This window comes from Leptinotarsa decemlineata, unplaced genomic scaffold, assembly GCF_025532065.1.
Source record: "Leptinotarsa decemlineata unplaced genomic scaffold, Ldec_3_MD MMD2_tig00026330_RagTag_RagTag, whole genome shotgun sequence".
In the NCBI taxonomy this organism is placed as follows: domain Eukaryota; kingdom Metazoa; phylum Arthropoda; class Insecta; order Coleoptera; family Chrysomelidae; genus Leptinotarsa; species Leptinotarsa decemlineata.
The window spans coordinates 3,286,908-3,307,696 of record NW_027412690.1 but is presented as its reverse complement, the minus strand read 5'-3'; the positions used below and the strand labels follow the sequence as shown (position 1 = coordinate 3,307,696).

The following is a 20,789-nucleotide window of genomic DNA, read 5'->3' as shown; positions in this document are numbered from 1 at the left end:
TTACTTCTTTGCATGATATACATATCTCTGAATAGAATTACTTTTTTTAAATTGATTGCTTCCATCATTTCTTGTAAGAATCTCACATGTTTTTATATCAAGATGGAGAAGTAGAAAATTAAACCCCTTCTTTCCCATAAAAACGATATTATCTGTTCTCCAATCTAAACCAGAAGTCGATAATTCATAATTTTCACCTCGTTGCAGGACTTCGATAAGACCAATTGTGGTACCGTTTCTAGAACGCATTTCTTGAAAGCCCTGACTCTGAGAGGAATGTCCAACTTGATTTCAAGAAATGAATTCGACGTCATCTGCAAATGCTTCAGCTTCGAGAGAGGGATGAGAGACGAGGTGGACTACAGGGCGTTCATGAAAGCCCTAGAAATATTGTACGCCACTGAGAAATATAATCCATTCTGAAAAATTCAAATGTACTTTAAATAAAAATTGCCTTGCTGTCTAATCTTCACTTTACTTCCTCTTCTTTTCATGGCACCCAAATATATATTTTAGTCTCCCGAAGTTATGCGAAAGTTTCTGAAATACATTGTCTCTTATGAGTCGACAGTGATGTCAATAGTAATATATTATATTCTAACAACTCTTGTGTAGGATGTGTTTTTTTTTTGTTTTGTTAAACCATCTTTCAAATTTTCGCCGCCGACGCCGCGCCGCCCTCAATTTTGCCGCCCCTCATTATTGCCGCCCCGGGCAATTGCCCGGTTTGCCCCCCCTTCCCTAGTTAGGGCGCTGACCCGGTGCACACGGGCGTACAATCAAAGCTCTGTGAGTTGTGCGAACGTTGTTGAAACACATTGTCTCTCATGACTTAGACGAGTGAATACGCGCATAAGCGACGCTTCTTTGTGTTGAACCATTAAAAAAAATCCGTTTCAACAATGTCCGCACAATACCCGGTACACATAGGCGTTAATGTTCTGTAAGTTGTGTGAACGTTGTTGAAATACATTGTCTCTTATGAGTCAATTAAGACGAGTGAATGCGCGTGTATGCGACACTACCTATTTACGTTGGCTCATAACTGAGACAAGACATTTTAACAATGTCCGCATAATATTCGGTGCACACGGGCGTTAATGCTCTGTAAGTTATGCGAACGTTGTTGAAATACATTGTCTCTTATGAGTCAATTAAGACAAGCTCTGTAAGTTATGCGAACGTTGAAGCTCTCTAAGTTATGCGAACGTTAAAGCTCTGTAAGTTATGCGAACGTTGTCGAAATACATTGTCTCTTATGAGTCAATAAAGAGGAGTGTATGTGCGCCTATGCGACACTATTTACGATGGCTCATAACGAAGACAATGCATTTCAACAATGTCCGTATAATATCCAATGCACACGGGCGTTAATGCTCTGTAAGTTATGCGAACGCTGTTGAAATACAATATCTCTTAAGAGTCAATCAAGACGAGTGAATGCGCATGTGTGCGACCCTCATTTGTCCGCATGATACCCGGTACACACGGGTGTTAAAGCTTTGTAAGTTATGCGAACGTTAAAGCTCTGTAAGTTATGCGAACGTTGTCGAAATACATTGTCTCTTATGAGTCAATTAAGCCGAGTGTATGTGCGCCTATGCGACACTACTTACGATGGCTCATAACGGAGACAATGCATTTCAACAATGTCCGCATAATATCCGGTGCACATACGGACGTTAATGCTCTGTAAATTATGCGAACGTTGTCGAAATACATTGTCTCTTATGAGCCAATTAAGACGAGTGTATGTGCGCCTATGCGACACTATTTACGTTGGCTCATAACGAAGACCATGCATTTCAACAATGTCCGCATAATATCCAATGCACACGGGCGTTAATGCTCTGTAAGTTATGCGAACGCTGTTGAAATACAATGTCTCTTAAGAGTCAATCAAGACGAGTGAATGCGCATGTGTGCGACCCTCATTTGTCCGCATGATACCCGGTACACACGGGCGTTAAAGCTTTGTAAGTTATGCGAACGTTAAAGCTCTGTAAGTTATGCGAACGTTGTCGAAATACATTGTCTCTTATGAGTCAATTAAGACGAGTGTATGTGCGCCTATGCGACACTATTTACGATGGCTCATAACGGAGACAATGCATTTCAACAATGTCCGCATAATATCCGGTGCACACGGGCGTTAATGCTCTGTAAATTATGCGAACGTTGTTGAAATACATGATCCCTTATGAGTCAATTTATACGAGTGAATGCGCGCCTATGCGACACTATTTACGTTGGCTCAAAACTGAGACAAGGCATTTCAACAATGTCCACATAATACCCGGTGCACACAGGCGTTAATGCTCTGTAAGTTATGCGAACGTTGTCGAAATACATTGTCTCTTATGAGTCAATTAAGACGAGTGTATGTGCGCCTATGCGACACTATTTACGTTGGCTCATAACGAAGACCATGCATTTCAACAATGTCCGCATAATATCCAATGCATACGGGCGTTAATGCTCTGTAAGTTATGCGAACGTTGTTGAAATACATTGTCTCTTAAGAGTCAATCAAGACGAGTGAATGCGCATGTGTGCGACCCTCATTTGTCCGCATAATACCCGGTACACACGGCCGTTAAAGCTCTGTAAGTTATGCGAACGTTAAAGCTCTGTAAGTTATGCGAACGTTGTCGAAATACATTGTCTCTTATGAGTCAATTAAGACGAGTGTATGTGCGCCTATGCGACACTATTTACGTTGGCTCATAACGAAGACCATGCATTTCAACAATGTCCGCATAATATCCAATGCATACGGGCGTTAATGCTCTGTAAGTTATGCGAACGTTGTTGAAATACATTGTCTCTTAAGAGTCAATCAAGACGAGTGAATGCGCATGTGTGCGACCCTCATTTGTCCGCTTAATACCCGGTACACACGGCCGTTAAAGGTCTGTAAGTTATGCGAACGTTAAAGCTCTGTAAGTTATGCGAACGTTGTCGAAATACATTGTCTCTTATGAGTCAATTAAGACGAGTGTATGTGCGCCTATGCGACACTATTTACGATGGCTCATAACGGAGACAATGCATTTCAACAATGTCCGCATAATACCCGGTGCATACGGGCGTTAATGCTCTGTAAATTATGCGAACGTTGTTGAAATACATGGTCCCTTATGAGTGAATTTATACACTATTTACGTTGGCTCAAAACTGAGACAAGGCATTTCAACAATGTCCACATAATACCCGGTGCACACAGGCGTTAATGCTCTGTAAGTTATGCGAACGTTGTCGAAATACATTGCCTCTTATGAGTCAATTTAGACGAGTGAATGTGCGCTTGTGCGACCCTATTTACGTTGGCTCATAACTGAGGCAATGCATTTATTCAACAATGTCCACATAATATCCGGTACACACGGGCGTTAAACCTCTATAAATTGTTCGAACTTTGTTGAAATATATTGTCTCTTATGAGTCAACGCGGATCGTGTCTTAAGACCCGGAGCAGGCGGCTTGAATGAAAATTCAACAATGAATAATATAATCAATTATACCAGTTTTGTTAGCAATTATTCAATATTACTTCTGCTAGTTTGAATATATTATTCCTTTTCTTCATGTTGTATTCAAAATTGAAACCCTTAGAGATAAATTACAATTCAAATGTTGCACGAAAAATAAATTTCCGCAACTAGAGAAAATAAGCACTGAACGTAAATTAGACTCTACTAATAACACCACAAAAATTCCAATCGACCAATAAATTTTCAAATTAAGTGTGTCGCTACGGTCGTAAAAAAGACACCTCTTCGGGAAATTTATAGCCTCAATTGAACCACTGTTTACCATTCACCTTATAAGATGTAATTCTCTTAGAGAAAGAAACCTGCGCTCTATCGTTCTATTCATTATTTCTGACGGCGGTAGAACAAGTGGATGAGAAACGGTGGTTTCTAGTGGAGTCTTATCGCCCTTCAGGTAACGTCAGCTTTCCGATAATAAAGTTGTTGGAAACTTTTCCGTAGACAAATTGTGAGTTTGAGCCGCGGAAAGAGTTAAGTGTTTGAAAACTGAGTGAGGTTTCTACTGATATTTTATAAATTCGTGCGAAATCTAAAGGAATCTCTGATACTAAAACCGGCAATTCGTGCAGAAAATTTGAATAAATGTTGGTAACGAACGTTCCGTTTCTGAAGTACAATTTGACAAAAATTATGGATATGTCACTGGTTATCTTTTCTGATTTAGTGAAATAATTATTTGCCACAAATATTCCAGTATACTATAGATGAAAAAAATAAAATCGTATGTGAATGGACTGATTTGTTACTTAATGAAAATTAATAACACAATCGATGATAATAATTATAACAGCAGATATACATCTGATTTTTCTCTCGATGTGAGAGTTCACCTGATTTGAAAGTAAGGCCCCAGATATAGGTCAAAGCATTATATGCAGATCTAATCCTCATTTTTTCCCTCGGTTTCCGACAAAAAATGTTCATTTATATCTCGCGGGTTTCTTTGAGTAAAATTCATTTCTGAATTTCGTCTCCATTCGCATCACGAGGGTGTTTCAAAGTAAAATTTATTTTTGAATAGCTCATTCATTTCTCTCGGTTTTCGACAAAATAAAAATACTTATTTGCATCTCTTATAACTTCAAATTATAATTTATTCAAGAGAATAACTTGTGAACGTTGAAATCATGAAAATAAGATAATCCTGATTCAATTTGGAATACAAACAAAAATGTTTTACCTATAAATGATTGAATTGGCCGATGCTTCACAATAACGCAACACGTGTTTTGGCATACAATAGCTTCTTCAGGCATGTCTTTACTAACTAATTCTACATATTCAATGATTAATATACCTTATTTTACAATTTGAAGTACCTACATTTCAAGTAACTGATTTTTACCTAAGTTTGTAATGAATTAAATTACCTGAGCTCATGTCCCAGTTTCAACATTTGAAAAAATATTTAGTAACGGGTATTTATTCAATTCTAATTGATCATTCGGTAAAATACCCGAATTCCTAAATCTATTGACTTCTTCTAAATGTAACACATTGTATTCATGATTCAACTCATGTCCTTCTGCTAAAAGGTGGTTTGCAAATGTGGAATTGGTCTTTATATTTACATAACTACTTCTATACTCTTTAATTTTTTGGGAAAATGTTCTCCCTCTTTGGCCAATATACAGTTTTGGACAAGAGCCACAAGTCAGCTTATATACTCCTGATCTATCCGACACCAAAGTTTTGTCTTTATTGTTTTTAATAAATTTACTTAGACTATTATTCGTTCTGTAAGCTACGTTTACGCATTCTTTCTTCAAAAAACGGGCAATATTACCTATTGGTTGGTTCACCAAAATATGACAGTGTCCTATAACTGAAGTTATCGCATCTTGAATTTGGGTAGACCAGGTCCATGGCTCACTTTTGTAGTTTTTTGTGGAGTCTTTAATATCTACCTCCGCGATTGGTTTGATCAAACTCAGCTCTCTGGAAATTACTCTCAGGCAGTGGAATATTCAATAGTATATGAAGCATACTATTGAAGGCAGCAACTTTATGCTGGTAATGGAGTGTGGAGGAATCATATATGATAATTTTTATCTAAGTCAATTTCTGCTCTTTATTTCACGCTACCGACCCGCTCCGGCTCAGCAGGGCTGTAATGTTGATACTAAATGTATACATACATATATAATCGCGCGCGATCGATGCTATAATCCTAAAGTGCTATGGGACGAAGCGCTATTTATAGGCACGTGCCGGTACCGGTCGGTATCGCCGCCCCCCGGTCGGTACCACTACAACCGCTATGTCCCTGCATTTTTTATCTGTAATATCTTCGAAAATATTCATTTAAATTATATGCTGCGAGGGACCATATCGATCTATTTAAAATGCACAATGTTTGAGGTACTTAATTGGCTTTGCAATGGATCATCTTGGAGAGCCTAGTTCATGTTTAATATTCGTGGACTGAGTCTTCTGTCGACACCTTAGATGATGATTTCGTAAGGAAAGATGTCATCGCCGTTTACTAAGTACTCCAGATTGCTATTTGAGGACAATTGAGTCCAAACAATGCATTCGTGGTTCAGCCTAGCACCATTCATGGGACCTTGTCGTATCAAAATAGCGCTGACTGATGTTGGATCACGTATGTTTTTTTATTGATCTAGTTTCGTCAACTCCCAGTAATTATGATTACTCAACCCCTCGTAGAAAATAAGGTTTATTCTAACGTAGACCGGTCGAGTTCAGCAATACATTTGTGATTAGACCTAGCAACACTAATGAAACCTATGGCGGGTGGAAACAACGCTGTCTGTTATTGAATCACTCTGGTTTCAACTAGTTGCCCTGCAGTGAAAGCTGCAGAGAAAGACAGAAGAGAAACTTGGCTTTGGAGATTCTCGTTTATCTTTAATAGATACTCGTGCTTTGTCTTCCGTCGACCCCACAGCTGACGTCGTAAGGAAAGATATCATCGCCTTTTCAAAATATTCATTTTATCTATGGCTTCATGGCTTCACTAATTGACGGGACTTCTTCAATAACTTTGATGCTCATCAAAGCACCTGATCGCAGCTTGGCTGAAATCAGGGGTTGAGAGGATTATCACAGCCTACCAGGTGGGTCTTTTCGATACTCTCACCACCATAGCAGCGTAATTGGTATGAAGTTTAGCGACCAGATAGATAGATGTTAGGAGAACCTTCTCATCAACAAATGTTTTACAATGAAGCGAACTTAGCTAGGAAGGGATCCACACCTCTCATAACAGGTTTCTAAAGGAAAGTGTCAGTGCAAACTAATTAAATAAGTGGTGGAATTTGTGATTCAAACAACTGCAAATGTTATCAGAGATCACCTTTCTGAAAGAATATGTTAAAGTAAAATTCACCATGTGAGGTCCAGTTGTTATACTTGTTTGAATCATTTATCGAATTATCTTTACTCAGTTTTCGAATACTGAATATTTCTAATGGCTAATATTCTGATAACCAAATTCTCATTTTTTTCTCAGATTATGATTTCTTAGTTATAAGAAGAAGTAGTATGTGGTTTCCTGTTTCAACAATCGCTGCGGTTTGCGTTCTTATCGATGTCTCCGATGGAATGCGATCTGAAAACGACCTGGAACTTGTTTTTAAAGAAAGGTAAGAATAAGTAAACATATTATGATTCCCATACTTACAAGATGAAAGCGTCATCTACGAGGGTTGTCCCAGAGGTACCCGGCCCAACAAGAAAAACACAAATATTTTGGAAAAAAAATATTTACTTTTCAACATAACACTTCTTCATCGTTGGAAAATTTTGGACCACTGAGCCATTTTCTCAACTTTGAGAACAAAAAATAATCTGAGGGGGTTAAATCTGGTGCATAGAGTGCATGAGGTAGCAATTCAAACTTTAAATTCGTTAATTTTGGTCATGGCGATAATGGATTATTGAGCTGGTGCATTGTCTTGATGAAACAACATTTTTTCTTAGCAAACTGCGGCCGTCTTGCTTGATTTCCTCTCTCAAACGTTCCAATAAGTTCGCATAATACTGGCATTGATAGTTTTACCTTTTTTAATATGGTCAATAAAAATTATCCTACGTGTATCCAAAAAAAAACCGATATCATGACCTTGCCTGCAGATGGAACGGTCTTTGGAGCCGATTCTTCTTTTTGAGTTCACTGTTTTGATTGTTCTTTTGTCTTGGGTGTAAAGTTGATGGACTCATGTTTCATCTACGTTTATAAAACGACGCAAGAATTTTGCTTTGTTGTTGTGAAACTTCGCTAAACATTCAGTTGAAACATCTTCACGGCACTGTTTTGGCTCAAGTGTGAGCAAACGCGGCACCCATCTCACACACAGCTTTCTCTAGTCCAAATTTTCAGATAATATATGATATACCTACCAACCGCATTTTTTGAAATGACTACTAAGTGTGCTAGCCCTCGCACTTTCAGTCGACGGTCATTCAGTACCGCTTAGTGCATTTTCTTCACCGTTTCTGGACTCGTCATCTCATTTGGTCGTCCACTGCGATGCTCGTTTTGACAGCTCGTACGGCCTCGTTTAAACTCTGCTCCGCCATATTTTACTGTTGTAAACGAAGGAGCAGACTCGCCAAGAGTAAAACCCAGCTCAGCTTTAAAAATGATTGGGATGAGGCGTTTCAATTAAAAGTATTGTAGCACATAACGATGACCAACTTTTTCCATTTTTACAAATTCATTGAAAACGATTGGTATTGATGGTTGACAAACAAATACTAAACAACACAGCGTCTTCATACTTGAAACATATACTTTATAGATTGTGTACTTTCTAATATGGTGATATTTTTCAAACAACTAACGCCATCTCTAGGTCGGGCTGGGTACTTCTGGAATCCCCTCGTATGACCGAAAACTCAAATTAGTTTTTTAATGAAAGTTCTATCTTATGGATATCCGATTTTTATCTAATTCAGGTCGGAATATTCTTCGATATGAAATGATGTCACACATCACACACATATCTGTGTCTTCTGTGTTTCATTTCCATATTCCACCTATTCACTCCATTCCATAAGATATACTTCGAAGGATATCCTTCGGAGATATCCAAAAAGTATACGATATCTTATGGACGTCCAGGTTAATGAACTGAATATATTTTGGGCATTAATTGGAAAACCGGCGGATATCCTTCGGATGTTTGTTATCTGGGTTAACGTATTTCATAATGAATTACAGAACACATTCGGACTGGAGAAACGCCTGGCATCAAGAGAAGCATTCCAGGTGTAGGGGAGATTTGGTGAAACACTTGTTCTGGGCATGCGAAAAAGATATCTATCGACTAACAAGAAGGAGCGATCCCCGTTACAAAAGCTATGACGATTATGATAATGATGATATTGAGGGTAAGAGCTCTTTTTGGTAGTTTGGTTGATTGAGGCGAAATAATAATAATATTTATTCACTATTTCTGATACATAGCGTATATATGGTAGGTCAATGATTATTCAAACAAAGTAACGAAAAAAACAAACACACGTTTTGATGGCATTATATAATGTATTTTTTTAAATGGTCACGGTCATGCAAAGGGGCCCTCAGAGCAGTAGCATGGAGAATATCATGACCGTGAATGCTCAAGTTTCTTATGTACAAGTCAAGGTTCCTATGCATAAAAATGACACATTTCATTATATATATTGCGGGTGCAGTCAAGAAAAGTTCTGTTTTAAAAATGTGACTACAACTTTCTTGGTACCCTGAATTGAATATCAATCTCATCAGTCGTTTCGGAGAGATGAAATCTCTAGAAAATTCCTTCGCACATCCCCAAGGCATTATGTTGAAACTGATGTGGGAGTAGGTATGCATTCGCAAAGTAAACATTCAGTAAACCAAAACTATCTAAACAATGTATCAACTGTTTGATTGAATAATAAGCTGAATTGAGTTTACTGCACACTTTTTGTATGTGACTATCCCAGATGAGATTCTCATCTAAAATAGTTCGTAGAAAATTTACTTCTTTTAATTTTTTATGTCATTCAAAGTGAATAAATGACAACAGAAATCTCTTCTGACAAATGTTTTCATCAATAGTGACTTCAATTGACATTGGAGTGTTATTTAGAAAAGTTACCATAGATTTTCATTAAGTATCAACTGATAACATCGAAGATTAGTTTGTTTTTTGTTTTAACTTGTTATATTCTGTTTATTCATGTTTTATTCTTTTATTTTATACATTATTTTTGTTATACTATTGAAAATATTATTGTTTTTGTTATTTTCACGTTTGCTGCTGAAAAATCAATTAAATACGAATATGGTAAAAAAATATGTAGATATACTTTCATCATTTATGTGCGCTTTTATTCTACTGAAAGCTTATTTTTTCAGTTGACTTTCCATGGAAATCACCACGTAGAGCAAAACGAATCCTTCGATTTAGAAGGAGCATCGATCGCAGATCAGGATCTTCTATAACCAACGAGTGCTGCAAATCTACGGGTTGCACTTGGGAGGAGTATGCCGAATATTGCCCTACTAATAAAAGATACACATCATATGTTTGATTCAATCGGATTTTAAATGGCAAACTTATTCATTTTTTTTTTATAATTATTCTAGTCATTACCAAAAATATTATTGAATATAACACCTAATAGCACGCATTTTTAATGGGTTTTCCTAAATGTTGGGTAATATAAATTAAATTTGAAAAACTAGAGAAATCAAATGTTGTTAAAAAAATTCCAGAAGTTGTAGATGAATAAAAGGTGGGTCAATACAGAGGGTTCATTGATTTTGAAATTGAAGTACCAATAGGTGCAAAATCTGTATATCTTGAGTCATTGGTATTGAAACAACTCAAACTGAGGTAAACATTAATAAGAATTCTTTTTTTTTTGAAAACTAGATCAGCAGAAAATTCCTTAATGAAAAACTTGAAAGTGAAATGTACCTATAACCATAAAACGTATAAATCATTATCTTAGGACCTTTTTTCTCACCTAATAGGTGACCTAGAGATTTTACTCCTTTATGAACGCTCAAAAGATATACGCTGCATAGATCAACTTCACTACTTGTTAGTACCATATTCCTTTGGCGAATCGTGCTAAAAGTTTCACTTTTCATCAGTCCGGACTTCCATTGTCTAATATGATATAAATTGATTTGAAATCCCTGAAAGAATCTGTAAAAAATTAAAAAGATTAGCTGAAAAAACAATTTCATTAAGCAAAAAAACTGAAATTACAATGAAATAACATACAAGCAACAATTAAAAAAAAAGAACTATTAACACGAGCTGAAATATTATTAACAAGAAATGAAAATTAAAAATATAAAATTGAAAGATTCCAAACCAAGTTACTTCACAAAGTTCGGAATCTTTTAAGTTTATATTTTTAATTTTTATTTCGTGTTGATAATTTTTTAATTTTCAGCTCGTGTTATTAGTTCAATTTTTTTATTTGTTTTTTTTTGGTTGTTGCTTCTATGTTATTTCATTGTAATTTCAGTTTTTTGCTTAATAAAATTGTTTTTCAGTTATTCTTTTTAATTTTTTATAGATTCTTTCACAGATTTCAAATCAATTTATATCATATTAGCTAATGGACGTCCGAACTGTTGAAATGCACCACGAAACATTGTCAACCACCTTCAAACAAAAAGTTTTACAATGCATTTTGTTGAGGGTAGGTAGTAAATTTAAAATAAGTGGGTCTATCGACCCTTCACAGTAACCCTTGAGAGTTTATTGTGGCTTAGCTATATTCAAACTCGACTAAGTAAATCCAGCTCATCAGCAAAACACATTACAGCTACCGGACTGAGTCATGGCCGGAGGGAGAAATCGTATCTGCGTAAAGTTTGGCTCGGTGTATGACAAAGAAAGTACCTATTAGGAAAAAAGGAATAGAAACTTTTGTTTGCAATTCTACGTTTACGGCTCGAATAATCTGATAAAAGATTTCTACACATCTACTGCACATCTTGAGGGAGGGGCTTCTCACCGGCCATGACTCAGTCCGGCAGCTGTACATCAATCCACTCCAAGATTGACAGACCATGGTACATTTTTATCAATCTAATGAGGACCTGATCGGCAGTTAATCTAAGACTTCTTTCACCAGGTGGGAAAGGGTAGTTATGCTGTGAAACATTTAAGGGAGATGTCCTCCTGATCCTCTCAGGTAACCTGTATCCATCCAGGCTAGAATGTGCAGCTCCTGGAATCGTATCTGCGATATCCTCTATGTCAGCCATAATGGCATAGTAAAGAGATTCCAATTGAATGTTCAATACTGAGATTGTCGGATGTTCAATGTGCAAGATTTCCTCCTTAATGACAACAGCAACCTTCCCTTTATGATAGCATCTGTAAGTCAGCTAATACCTGACGGTTCATTAGATTTAGCTAAGTAGGGTTTTTCCACCTCTCATTTGGTTGAATCATCATTTAAGCGTGAACAGTTGTTGACCCAGTCAGGGGAAATTTATTTCCTCTCATGATGCAGATTCTGCTGCCCAAGAATTTGGTGCAAGGCAGATTCATAAAATATCCTACACTTAAGGAGCCATAAGTCTAGTGTTGGAAAACTGAGAAGCACTTGATCCGTTGCTAGAGGGAGGACAGTTTAGGTATTTTGTTATTTGACTGACATCTCCTTGCTTCTTCTCTCTAGATTAGTCTTTTGATTATTTCATAGTTCATGAAGGGTTCCGCGAGTAGTTACGGAAAGTAGGTCCATCACGGTGGAGCTCCGCATTACAGTGACAAAGCTTTCTACCAGAGAGCGGCTGGCCACTTGAAGGTTTCCTCAGTGAAACTGAGCATTCTTCTTACCATAGGATAAATTTGGATTTCACTGGATCAGTTTGTTTTTTGACTACTGTTTATTTATCCAAACATTTTATTATGATTTGACCTCTGCTTCCAAGTTGTGATTTGGTATAATTTCATTACTTTTTCGAAATCTTGTAGTTAGTGACAATAGTAACATTACTATCCAGAAGAAAAATTAGTAAACATTGAATCTGTGGCGGGATTGCGATTTTCCCAGACCTCATTCTCTTGGATGAAGATAATAATATCTTCAAATAATAGAAATCTAAGGGAATGTGGTCCATTACAAAGAAAACACTGACACTGAAAGAAAAATAGAATCAGAAAAAATGTTTGATCTATTACAAGATGAACTTTAACTGAAGTTTTAAAAAAAATTAAAGATGTCTGGCACAAAATGGAAGATTGTTCTGTATGCTGTGAATATATACTTTTAAAATTTTTTGAGTTCATTTCGTTACATTTTTTCCAGCACAATAAAAATATTGGTTTTCTGAATTTTCCTGAAGGATTAGATTTCTCTACATTATCTGTAACTCATAGTGTGGACTATTCTGGTGTGGCCTTATTCACAGGGGGTTCAATTCGAAATAACCTTAGAAAACATGATTACGAGTTATGTCTACCCCTGTATGGAACAAGCGTCACTCGGTAAAATTATGAATAGGAAATGAAAATACAGTAGAAAATAGTAGGTGTGAAATTAATCCAATTTTGTGATATGAATCCCACCAAATTGTCATGGTAATTTTTAGAAAATTTTAGTGAGGTTCATTTTTAAAACAATGAAGTAAAAATGGATCGGGAAATGAAACGAACAGTTCAACAAGTTATTCAATTTTATTTCTGCTATTCTTTGACCTAACATGTAAACCATCATATTTCAAAAAATATAGATAATAACTAACCCAACAATACACAACCCCTGCTGCACAATAGACAGAGGTAATCATCAGTGGCAAGAAAGGCAATCCAACATTCAATCCTAGTAGGTTGTGTATCAAGTTCTCATATAAAAACACTCCTACCAAACCGAGAAGGTATAAGCTTTCGAAAGCATTCAGCAATGGTAGGATGTAATTGCATATAGTGAGAGGGTGCATTGTGTACAAGCTGTGAAAAGCGTACAGGGTGTAGAGGAAATGTAGAAGAACTTTAACAGGTAATAAAGAAGAAGGGTACAAGAGAGGAAACAGGGAGTAATGTCCGACTGTTGACAGGATGAGGAAATGCTTGGCATCTGTCGGTTCCATGATGGATAAAATGCTGAAAAAAAAGGTGTTGTTATTTCGAAATTATTCATGTTGATGGTTGTTAGGATTACTTTTTCAGTTTATCCTAGTTGACATATAGCATTTTCATAAATAAGGATGTGAAGAGAAAAATTGGAATGAGTATCGTCAGAAAAATTACTGAATATAAATTAAATATAGGATGATGAAAATAACATTTATCTGATTTCAACTACATTTTTATTTGTCACGACCGGTTTCGGTTTGTTAAATCATTTTCAATTTAGTTTACTTGAAAATGGTTTGACTAACCGAAACCAGTCGTAACAAAGTTATATTCTTTATCCCATATTCAATATGAATTTCTACAAAATATCAGACTGTCATTTATCATTCCAATAATCTGAAAATTTTAACAAGTTTGTTTATGGGAAACTCTTTAATTCAAAGGAATTACTCGGTGCTCTAGACTTGCATGGAAAAAAGTATATTAATACATGACTTGTGTTTTCGACAAACTGAATATACAAATAAGATAGCAGGAATTCATAAAAATGTGCCTGGGGCACCATATGTAATATTGAATACAATTGTGGGTGTTACTGTCTGAAATACTTATTATTACAACTTTTCGCAATTTCTTTTTTGCAACAAGATTTGCATAAATATTTATTTCTAAAATAATTACCTGTTTTATGGGAATACTTTTTTCTAAGCAACTTAGTCACTTTTAGCCAACCACCTTTACCAATTTCTTATGTTTTCTTTATTTAGATAATTTGACCATAATTTGTTTATAGAGTACTTTTGTCTCAATTGATTTATTTTAATTTGTATGTTACTTTAAATGTATTTCACTATGTAACCACATTCTTGACTGGTGCAAAATTTTTATGATTAGAAGCACAAATCAATATCTATCTAACTTCTTACGAGCTATTGTTATTTTAATTGATTGATATTTAATAGGTTATATCCTTTAATAATTGGATCATCTTTAATTTGTCAAATTTGAGAATGCCTTATTTGGGCATGCCCTGTTTGGTGGAATCAAAATTCATTTTATGACTCGTCTGGTGACAGTGTTGAAAAAGGGCAGATGTTTCTTTATTCTTAAGATATTTTAATGTTTCGGACTTGATCGGATATTCAGATCCACCTGCGATGTTGCATATGCTTTTGGGTCTCCTTATAGGTTTTTGTTCGCAGGCAATGTTGATGTTTTTTCTCCTCAATATTTATTTATAGAATTCCTCTCAAAAATATGGGTGTATTGAGAACACAGCTGTCATACTATCAAGAAATCTAACAGAGCCCAAGAATAGATGAAGCACTGAATGAAAATGACTAATACAAGTAACTCCATCTTGAAATATGACAGTTCCTAATAATTTTTTGCTGCTTGGGAGTCGTCTGACTTATTCAATGTTAATCAATTAATACCTACCCGCAAATATGTTTCCAGATTTTAAAAAGGAGAAGACATTCTGAATAACTTCAAACCTTCCAGTGACATCAAGTATTTTTGAAGTGGTAGTCAAAAAGAGATTAAAACACTTCTTTGACAAACGAAATATTTGTTGACAGCTCTCAGAATTTTTTTTTTCTGATTGATTCGACCGTTACTTGATGAAGATCCATAGTAATTTCGAAAACTATACCTCACGATTTGATTTCCACAAACTTTATTTGAAAAATACATCACAACATGTTTCGCTAGCATAGTAGCTTTATCTAGTGATTTGAATACCTCAAGTTGTTTCTTACACTAATATTTATATACTACAGGTAACCATAATTGAGACTATCTCCAAAAAATTACCTAAACCTCTACCTAAGGTAGCTCTTCAATTATGAACACCTGAAGCATATTACCTCACATCTACGGTTTTTAAGAAAACAAGTTCAATAATGGTGATCTATTCAAATCCAATTGGTCATTCATTAGAATGTTTGAATTTTCAAGTTTATTAATTTCCTTTGCTTCCAAATGAATCAGTTTCAAACCTTTATTTTCTATATAAAAAAATTCGAGCTCTTCCTTAAATATATGATTTTCTTCTAGAAGATGATTTGAATATGTTGATTTTGTTTTCTTATTTACATAGCTCGTATGATGTTCCTGGATTCGATTCCTAAATATTCTGCCAGTTTGACCAATGTATACCTTAGGGCACGTTCCACACTTTAATTTATACACTCTTGATTTCTCGAATTTGGATGTCTTGTTTTTATTATTTTTAACTAACTTTCCCAGCGTACTACTTGTTCTACATGCAATTTTAATATCTCGTTTCCTCAAAAATGGAGCCACTTTTTCCGTTGTTTGTCCAAAATACGTTATATTATAATTTTGAATATCTACCTTATCAGTAGGAAAAACGTCTCGAATCTCTTTTGCGTAGATTTTCTTGGCAAGTATTTTGTTTATTATTTCGGCTTTAAACCCATTGTTAACCACAATTTGCTTGATGATACTTAGTTCTTTATTGAAATTATCTATTGAAAGATGAACATTGACTAATCTGTGAATCATGCTATTATAAGCTGCTACTTTGTGTTGATAAGGATGGGTAGAATCGTAATGTATAGTAATATCCGTATAGGACGGTTTGTGATAAATTGAAAAATTATGTTTGTTGTTTATTCTACTTGTTAAGTCCAAGAAATTGATTGAGTTGTCTGCTTCTATTTCAATAGTGAATTTAATGTTTTCATGAATTTTGTTAATATACCTATGAAAAGTATCTAATTATCTCTTAGTACCTGTAAAACATACCAAAACGTCATCCACATATCTATGCCAATACAAGAAATTCTTAATCAAAGCATGTTTAAAGATTGATTTCTCTAGATTATCCATGAAAATTTCCGCAAGTAAAGGGCTTAATGGATTTCCCATAATTAAACCTTTTGAGGAGGAATAAATATTGTTGTTAAATTGAAAATAATTTTGTTTGAAACATAACGACAGAAGGTCAATGATTTTCCGTTTTATGACTTGGTTCACTCTATTTTTATCTAATAATTCTATTACTAAACTAATAGTATCTTCATGTACATTAGAAATGAAAATCTACTATTTTGTGATATTGATGACTTATTTTTTTTGTGGAAATTCATCTTCAATTAGATATAGGAATAAAATACTTTGTCTAATTTCCTATATCTAATTGAAAATCTACTATGACTGCGATAATATTGTTAAAAAAATAAGAGATGACTACATCATCATTCAAAATATGAGAACTTAAAAAAAGTGAATTTTTCATCTGGCTTAAGAAAGTCCTCAAAGAAAAATGTTATTATTCAATAGAAGATTTTTCAAAAATTCACATCTTTTGTAGGTATTATATACGTATGTGAAATTTTTGTATATACTCATATTGCTATTTTTACGAATATGTGAACAAATCGTTTAATTCAGTGTGTTGAATCTTCAATACACTGAGTATACTTCTATGTTTTTTAGGATTATGACAATAACGACGTCATAATGTCTCATTCACAACGAAGAAGCTGAATGATTGATAATCATTTGTTAGAAATTTCTGAGAAACAATGCATTACCATAGTCTCATTGCATTCTTTGTTACTACTTCGTTTTATTGCTCATGAATTTCAATTTCTAAGTGCATGAATATAATTTTAGAGTGTTTGATTATCTTCAGATTCTCTATGTGTAAAATCCAGAATTATTGAAAAATCTATCAAACTCAAATTACCTGAGGGGAATTATAGCCATGAGAATGGCTTTCTCATGAACGTGCCATCCAAACAAGAAGGAAGTCAAAGCGCAAACCACCAAGCACCTCACGAAATTTGTAGCCTGTTTGTTGAGTGTGAACAGTTTCACCATGGCAGGAATCATGAAGATTGCAGTAAGTAACATTGTTGCAAGTGGCGAGACACTTGGGAGAAACGAATGCGCAAATTCTTGAACAAGACCGCCTGTCATGGAAGCTGTAGAGTTTTTAAGGATATTTCCATTCAATTTTGAAACTGAAATGGGAAATCAATAAACAAACAAATTGAGGGTGAACACTAATATTTACAACATTTCAAACTCACCTAATATGTATCCTATTTTGTCTACAGTATTATAGAGAGCCCAAATATTTGGAGCCCAATAGGCATGGCAGAGGCCCCTTTTGAAGGGAAACAGTCTGGAGATGATCTGAAAAATTAGTAGAAAACCTTGCCATAAATGTTAATGTTTTCTCAAATAAAACGTTTGTAGATATTTTGGCCATTATTTTTTATAACTTATTTAAACAATCTTTACTATATAGCAGGTTCCCGTAAGCTCAATTTTGCATAATGTATTCATAAAACTGTAGGAACATTTATTACCAGAACATATTTTAAACTGAAGCTTGATATATTTAATTATTTCATGACATGTTCTACTTGATTTTTTAAAAAATTTCCCTACACACTCTATATTCAAATGTGTAATCTTTTGTTGTAACAAATTGAAACCTATTATTCCTGTCCAAATTTTAAAATTGACATGATATCAGTTTCTAAGTTATTTGATATTGTACATTAAACTTGCTTGTCTATTAGAAAATAAACTTACTCACTTAACTTACCTGTGGAATGTGATCATAAAACGGTAGAAAAGTTACAATGAACACCCCAATAACTGTAAACCCTAGAAATGCCAAATTTTTCAGATTTCCTAAGGACACAACAGTCTTGATACAAAGTGGACCTTTCAAATAATGGTGCCTCAGCAAATAGATGAAGTATGCAGGAGCTAAGTAAATGTAGATGTGTTTCATATTTAGCAAGACACTGAACCAGAATGCAGACCACACATGCTGCCCCTAAAATGAATGAGAAAATATCCTACAGGAACTGGCTCAAATTTTAATTTGAATGGCTCAGGCTACTTTTTTTGAAAAATTGTCAATTAGATTTACATACTTTCCTAGTCCACAGAAAAGTAAAAAACTGACAATTTCAGCAACTCACCTTTGATAATAAAATGTAGTGGAATAACACTTCCTTTTCACAACAGCATGCTGCAGACCTTCATTATCTTAAAATTGATGTTAAGAGAATGTTCATAAAATTAAATAACACATTTTCATTAGTTCTTTTGGCAATATTACAAAATGAACTAGAAATGAATGCAACTTTATCATGACATGTTGATTAAAAAGATAAAACTATTTAGAATGGGGCTATCAGAACTAGATTCCATGTTTGTTGTTTGTGTAGTGTTTCATTCAAAAGAAGACTGAATTGACAAAAAAAAACATGTTCACAATTGATGAATAAGAAGAAAGAGATAATCTTTTGTCTTCTAGGGCACAATTGAGTGGAGTTTTCAAAATTTGACACCATAATTTTCATTTCTTGATTGACTTTTCATATTACCAATAAACAACAAAATCCCTAATGAAGCAATGATGAAAAATGTTATTTCGGTGTAATTGAAGTTATTTATTATGCGGAAAAAACTGAATAAAGTTCTGCTATATGGGATCGTGAAAAGAAAGTTGCACTTTCCCAGTATTAATTTTTTCTCCAAAACTAAAGAGAGCCATTAGGTAAAAATAATATTTACTCATTTTGGGAACATAACTCACTTGAAACATATAGGAAATAGAAATCAGTAAAATACCATACATCAACCCATTATATTGAAAATGAATATGGTCTACCATCAAAAGACCGCAATTGGTAATAAGTAAAATTGGTAGTACCACATCTTTACGCCAACTTTTTTGTAAGGCAGAGCAGCACCTGAAAAGTTGAACAATGTTCTAATGCTTTAGGTCAGATTCAAATATACATACATATAAACTCCTAGTGCATATACAAGGTCAGTAACAATAACAGAAAGTCTTTGAAACAATACAGTATTATCAGAAGAATAGTTGATATGATCAACATTCAACATTTTTGGGTCAAACAGCAGAGCGACCCATGATAGTAAATATTCGAACCAGGCAAAAAGTGGAGGATAATCCAATGTCCATTCTGAGGTAGCCTCAAAATACCATTTCTTCAAGGGTATTCTGTGAGTGATTGCTAGCCAGTTTCTATGTACTTCGAAGTCTGTAGATCTGCTAAAATATAAGATACTTTCAGAAAAAAAAAATTATAAAAGGGTTACTTACTATGAAGGAATCAGTAACACTTTCAAACAAGTGGTCAACAAAGTTGCAGTGAATATCATGTTCCTAATATTTTGAATAGATTGAGCAGTTTTGTAATTACATCTCAGTAACAGAAAAAATATTTACTCCTAAACATCAAAGAAAAGATGACCACAATAACCTAAAAAAATAATAGGTTAGAATTACAAAATTTCAAAAGCTTTTGACATGGAACCACAGAACTCTTGAGTTTCGTAGCGTTTTCCATTAGAAAAACCAGTGTTTACTTAGTATGGTACTGTTACTAGTTGTGTTTTTTCTGTTTGATTCGGCCCGGCCGTTACTTGATGAAGATCCATAGTAATTTCATAAACTACACCTTACGATTTGATCTCCACAAACTTTATTTGAGAAATATATCACATGTTTCGCAAACACAGTAGCTTCTTCAACAGTGATTTCAAATCACTGTTGAAATCGTAAAGTGTAGTTTATGAAATGAGTTGTGTATTGTTGTCACCCAGATTAAGTAATTCCCACCAGAAGTTATTCGTTATATCATCTACTAGATGTATTCTGATGAGGCAAAGAGAGCAAATAACTTTTGGCGGAAATGACAGATCTCGAATAAGATCAGTGGGAATAAAAACATGTAGGTAATATAGCGGTTTGAATCTATAAAATTTCAACATTAGTGCAATTGAATTAAACTAAATTTCAGGGCGGTAAAATGATTGTTCGAATATTTTGTTGTTTGTGATACAATTTTAGGCAAATTGAGAGCTAGATTAAAATCAAAATGTTTGGCGGGCAAATATAAAATACTAGTAGTTTGAATGAAAAAGTTTTCATAAGAAATTTATCATTTTCTCATTTTCAGTTCTTTCAATGAACCTGGTAGCTTGAAAATAAAAGTTTCAAAAGGTGTATTAAATTGTCTAAACGCCTTTTCATTTGCACATGCGGAAAACAAAACTTCATTCAAAAATGTAGTATATTTTAATAGATCAATTTACTCGATTTTTACTGATGATTTTGCATTTTCATTCTCAGTGTATTTGTGATATACTGTTTGGAACCTTT

At 34.5% G+C, this 20,789-nt stretch overlaps 3 protein-coding genes across 5 annotated transcripts in view; 2 read left to right on the top strand and 1 right to left on the bottom strand.

The window, feature by feature from the left end:
* LOC111506210 (uncharacterized) overlaps positions 1 to 466 on the top strand; it is a 32,911-nt gene extending 32,445 nt beyond the window's left edge. Inside the window, exon 13 of the mRNA XM_074183032.1 lies at positions 208 to 466. Within this exon, the coding sequence (XP_074039133.1) occupies positions 208 to 423 (216 nt within the window). The 3' untranslated portion in view covers positions 424 to 466. The remainder of the gene's footprint in view (positions 1 to 207) is intronic.
* A 6,411-nt stretch (positions 467 to 6,877) lies between these two features.
* Ilp7 (Insulin-like peptide 7) lies at positions 6,878 to 10,431 on the top strand. 2 transcript variants are annotated; one of them, XM_023161208.2, is made up of 3 exons: positions 6,878 to 7,162; positions 8,743 to 8,912; positions 9,907 to 10,431. In XM_023161208.2, exons 1-3 carry the CDS (start codon positions 7,062 to 7,064, stop codon positions 10,080 to 10,082), a joined length of 447 nt encoding a protein of 148 aa, XP_023016976.1. In that variant the 5' UTR covers positions 6,878 to 7,061; the 3' UTR covers positions 10,083 to 10,431. The 2 variants fall into 2 exon arrangements, 1 of the variants encoding a protein (XP_023016976.1); XR_012467385.1 differs by lacking the exons at positions 6,878 to 7,162; positions 8,743 to 8,912 and adding an exon at positions 8,952 to 9,370 and having other exon boundaries at positions 9,907 to 10,042.
* A 2,751-nt stretch (positions 10,432 to 13,182) lies between these two features.
* On the bottom strand, positions 13,183 to 19,907 carry xit (ALG6/ALG8 family glucosyltransferase xit). Of its 2 annotated transcripts, none has more exons than XM_023161210.2 (7): positions 19,728 to 19,907; positions 19,404 to 19,676; positions 19,194 to 19,350; positions 18,189 to 18,425; positions 17,665 to 17,770; positions 17,319 to 17,595; positions 13,183 to 13,627 (listed from the first exon to the last, which is right to left on the bottom strand). In XM_023161210.2, exons 1-7 carry the CDS (start codon positions 19,784 to 19,786, stop codon positions 13,192 to 13,194), a joined length of 1,545 nt encoding a protein of 514 aa, XP_023016978.2. In that variant the 5' UTR covers positions 19,787 to 19,907; the 3' UTR covers positions 13,183 to 13,191. The 2 variants fall into 2 exon arrangements, with proteins under 2 accessions (XP_023016978.2, XP_023016979.2); XM_023161211.2 differs by having other exon boundaries at positions 19,404 to 19,673; positions 19,728 to 19,887.
* Positions 19,908 to 20,789: the final 882 nt, after the last annotated feature.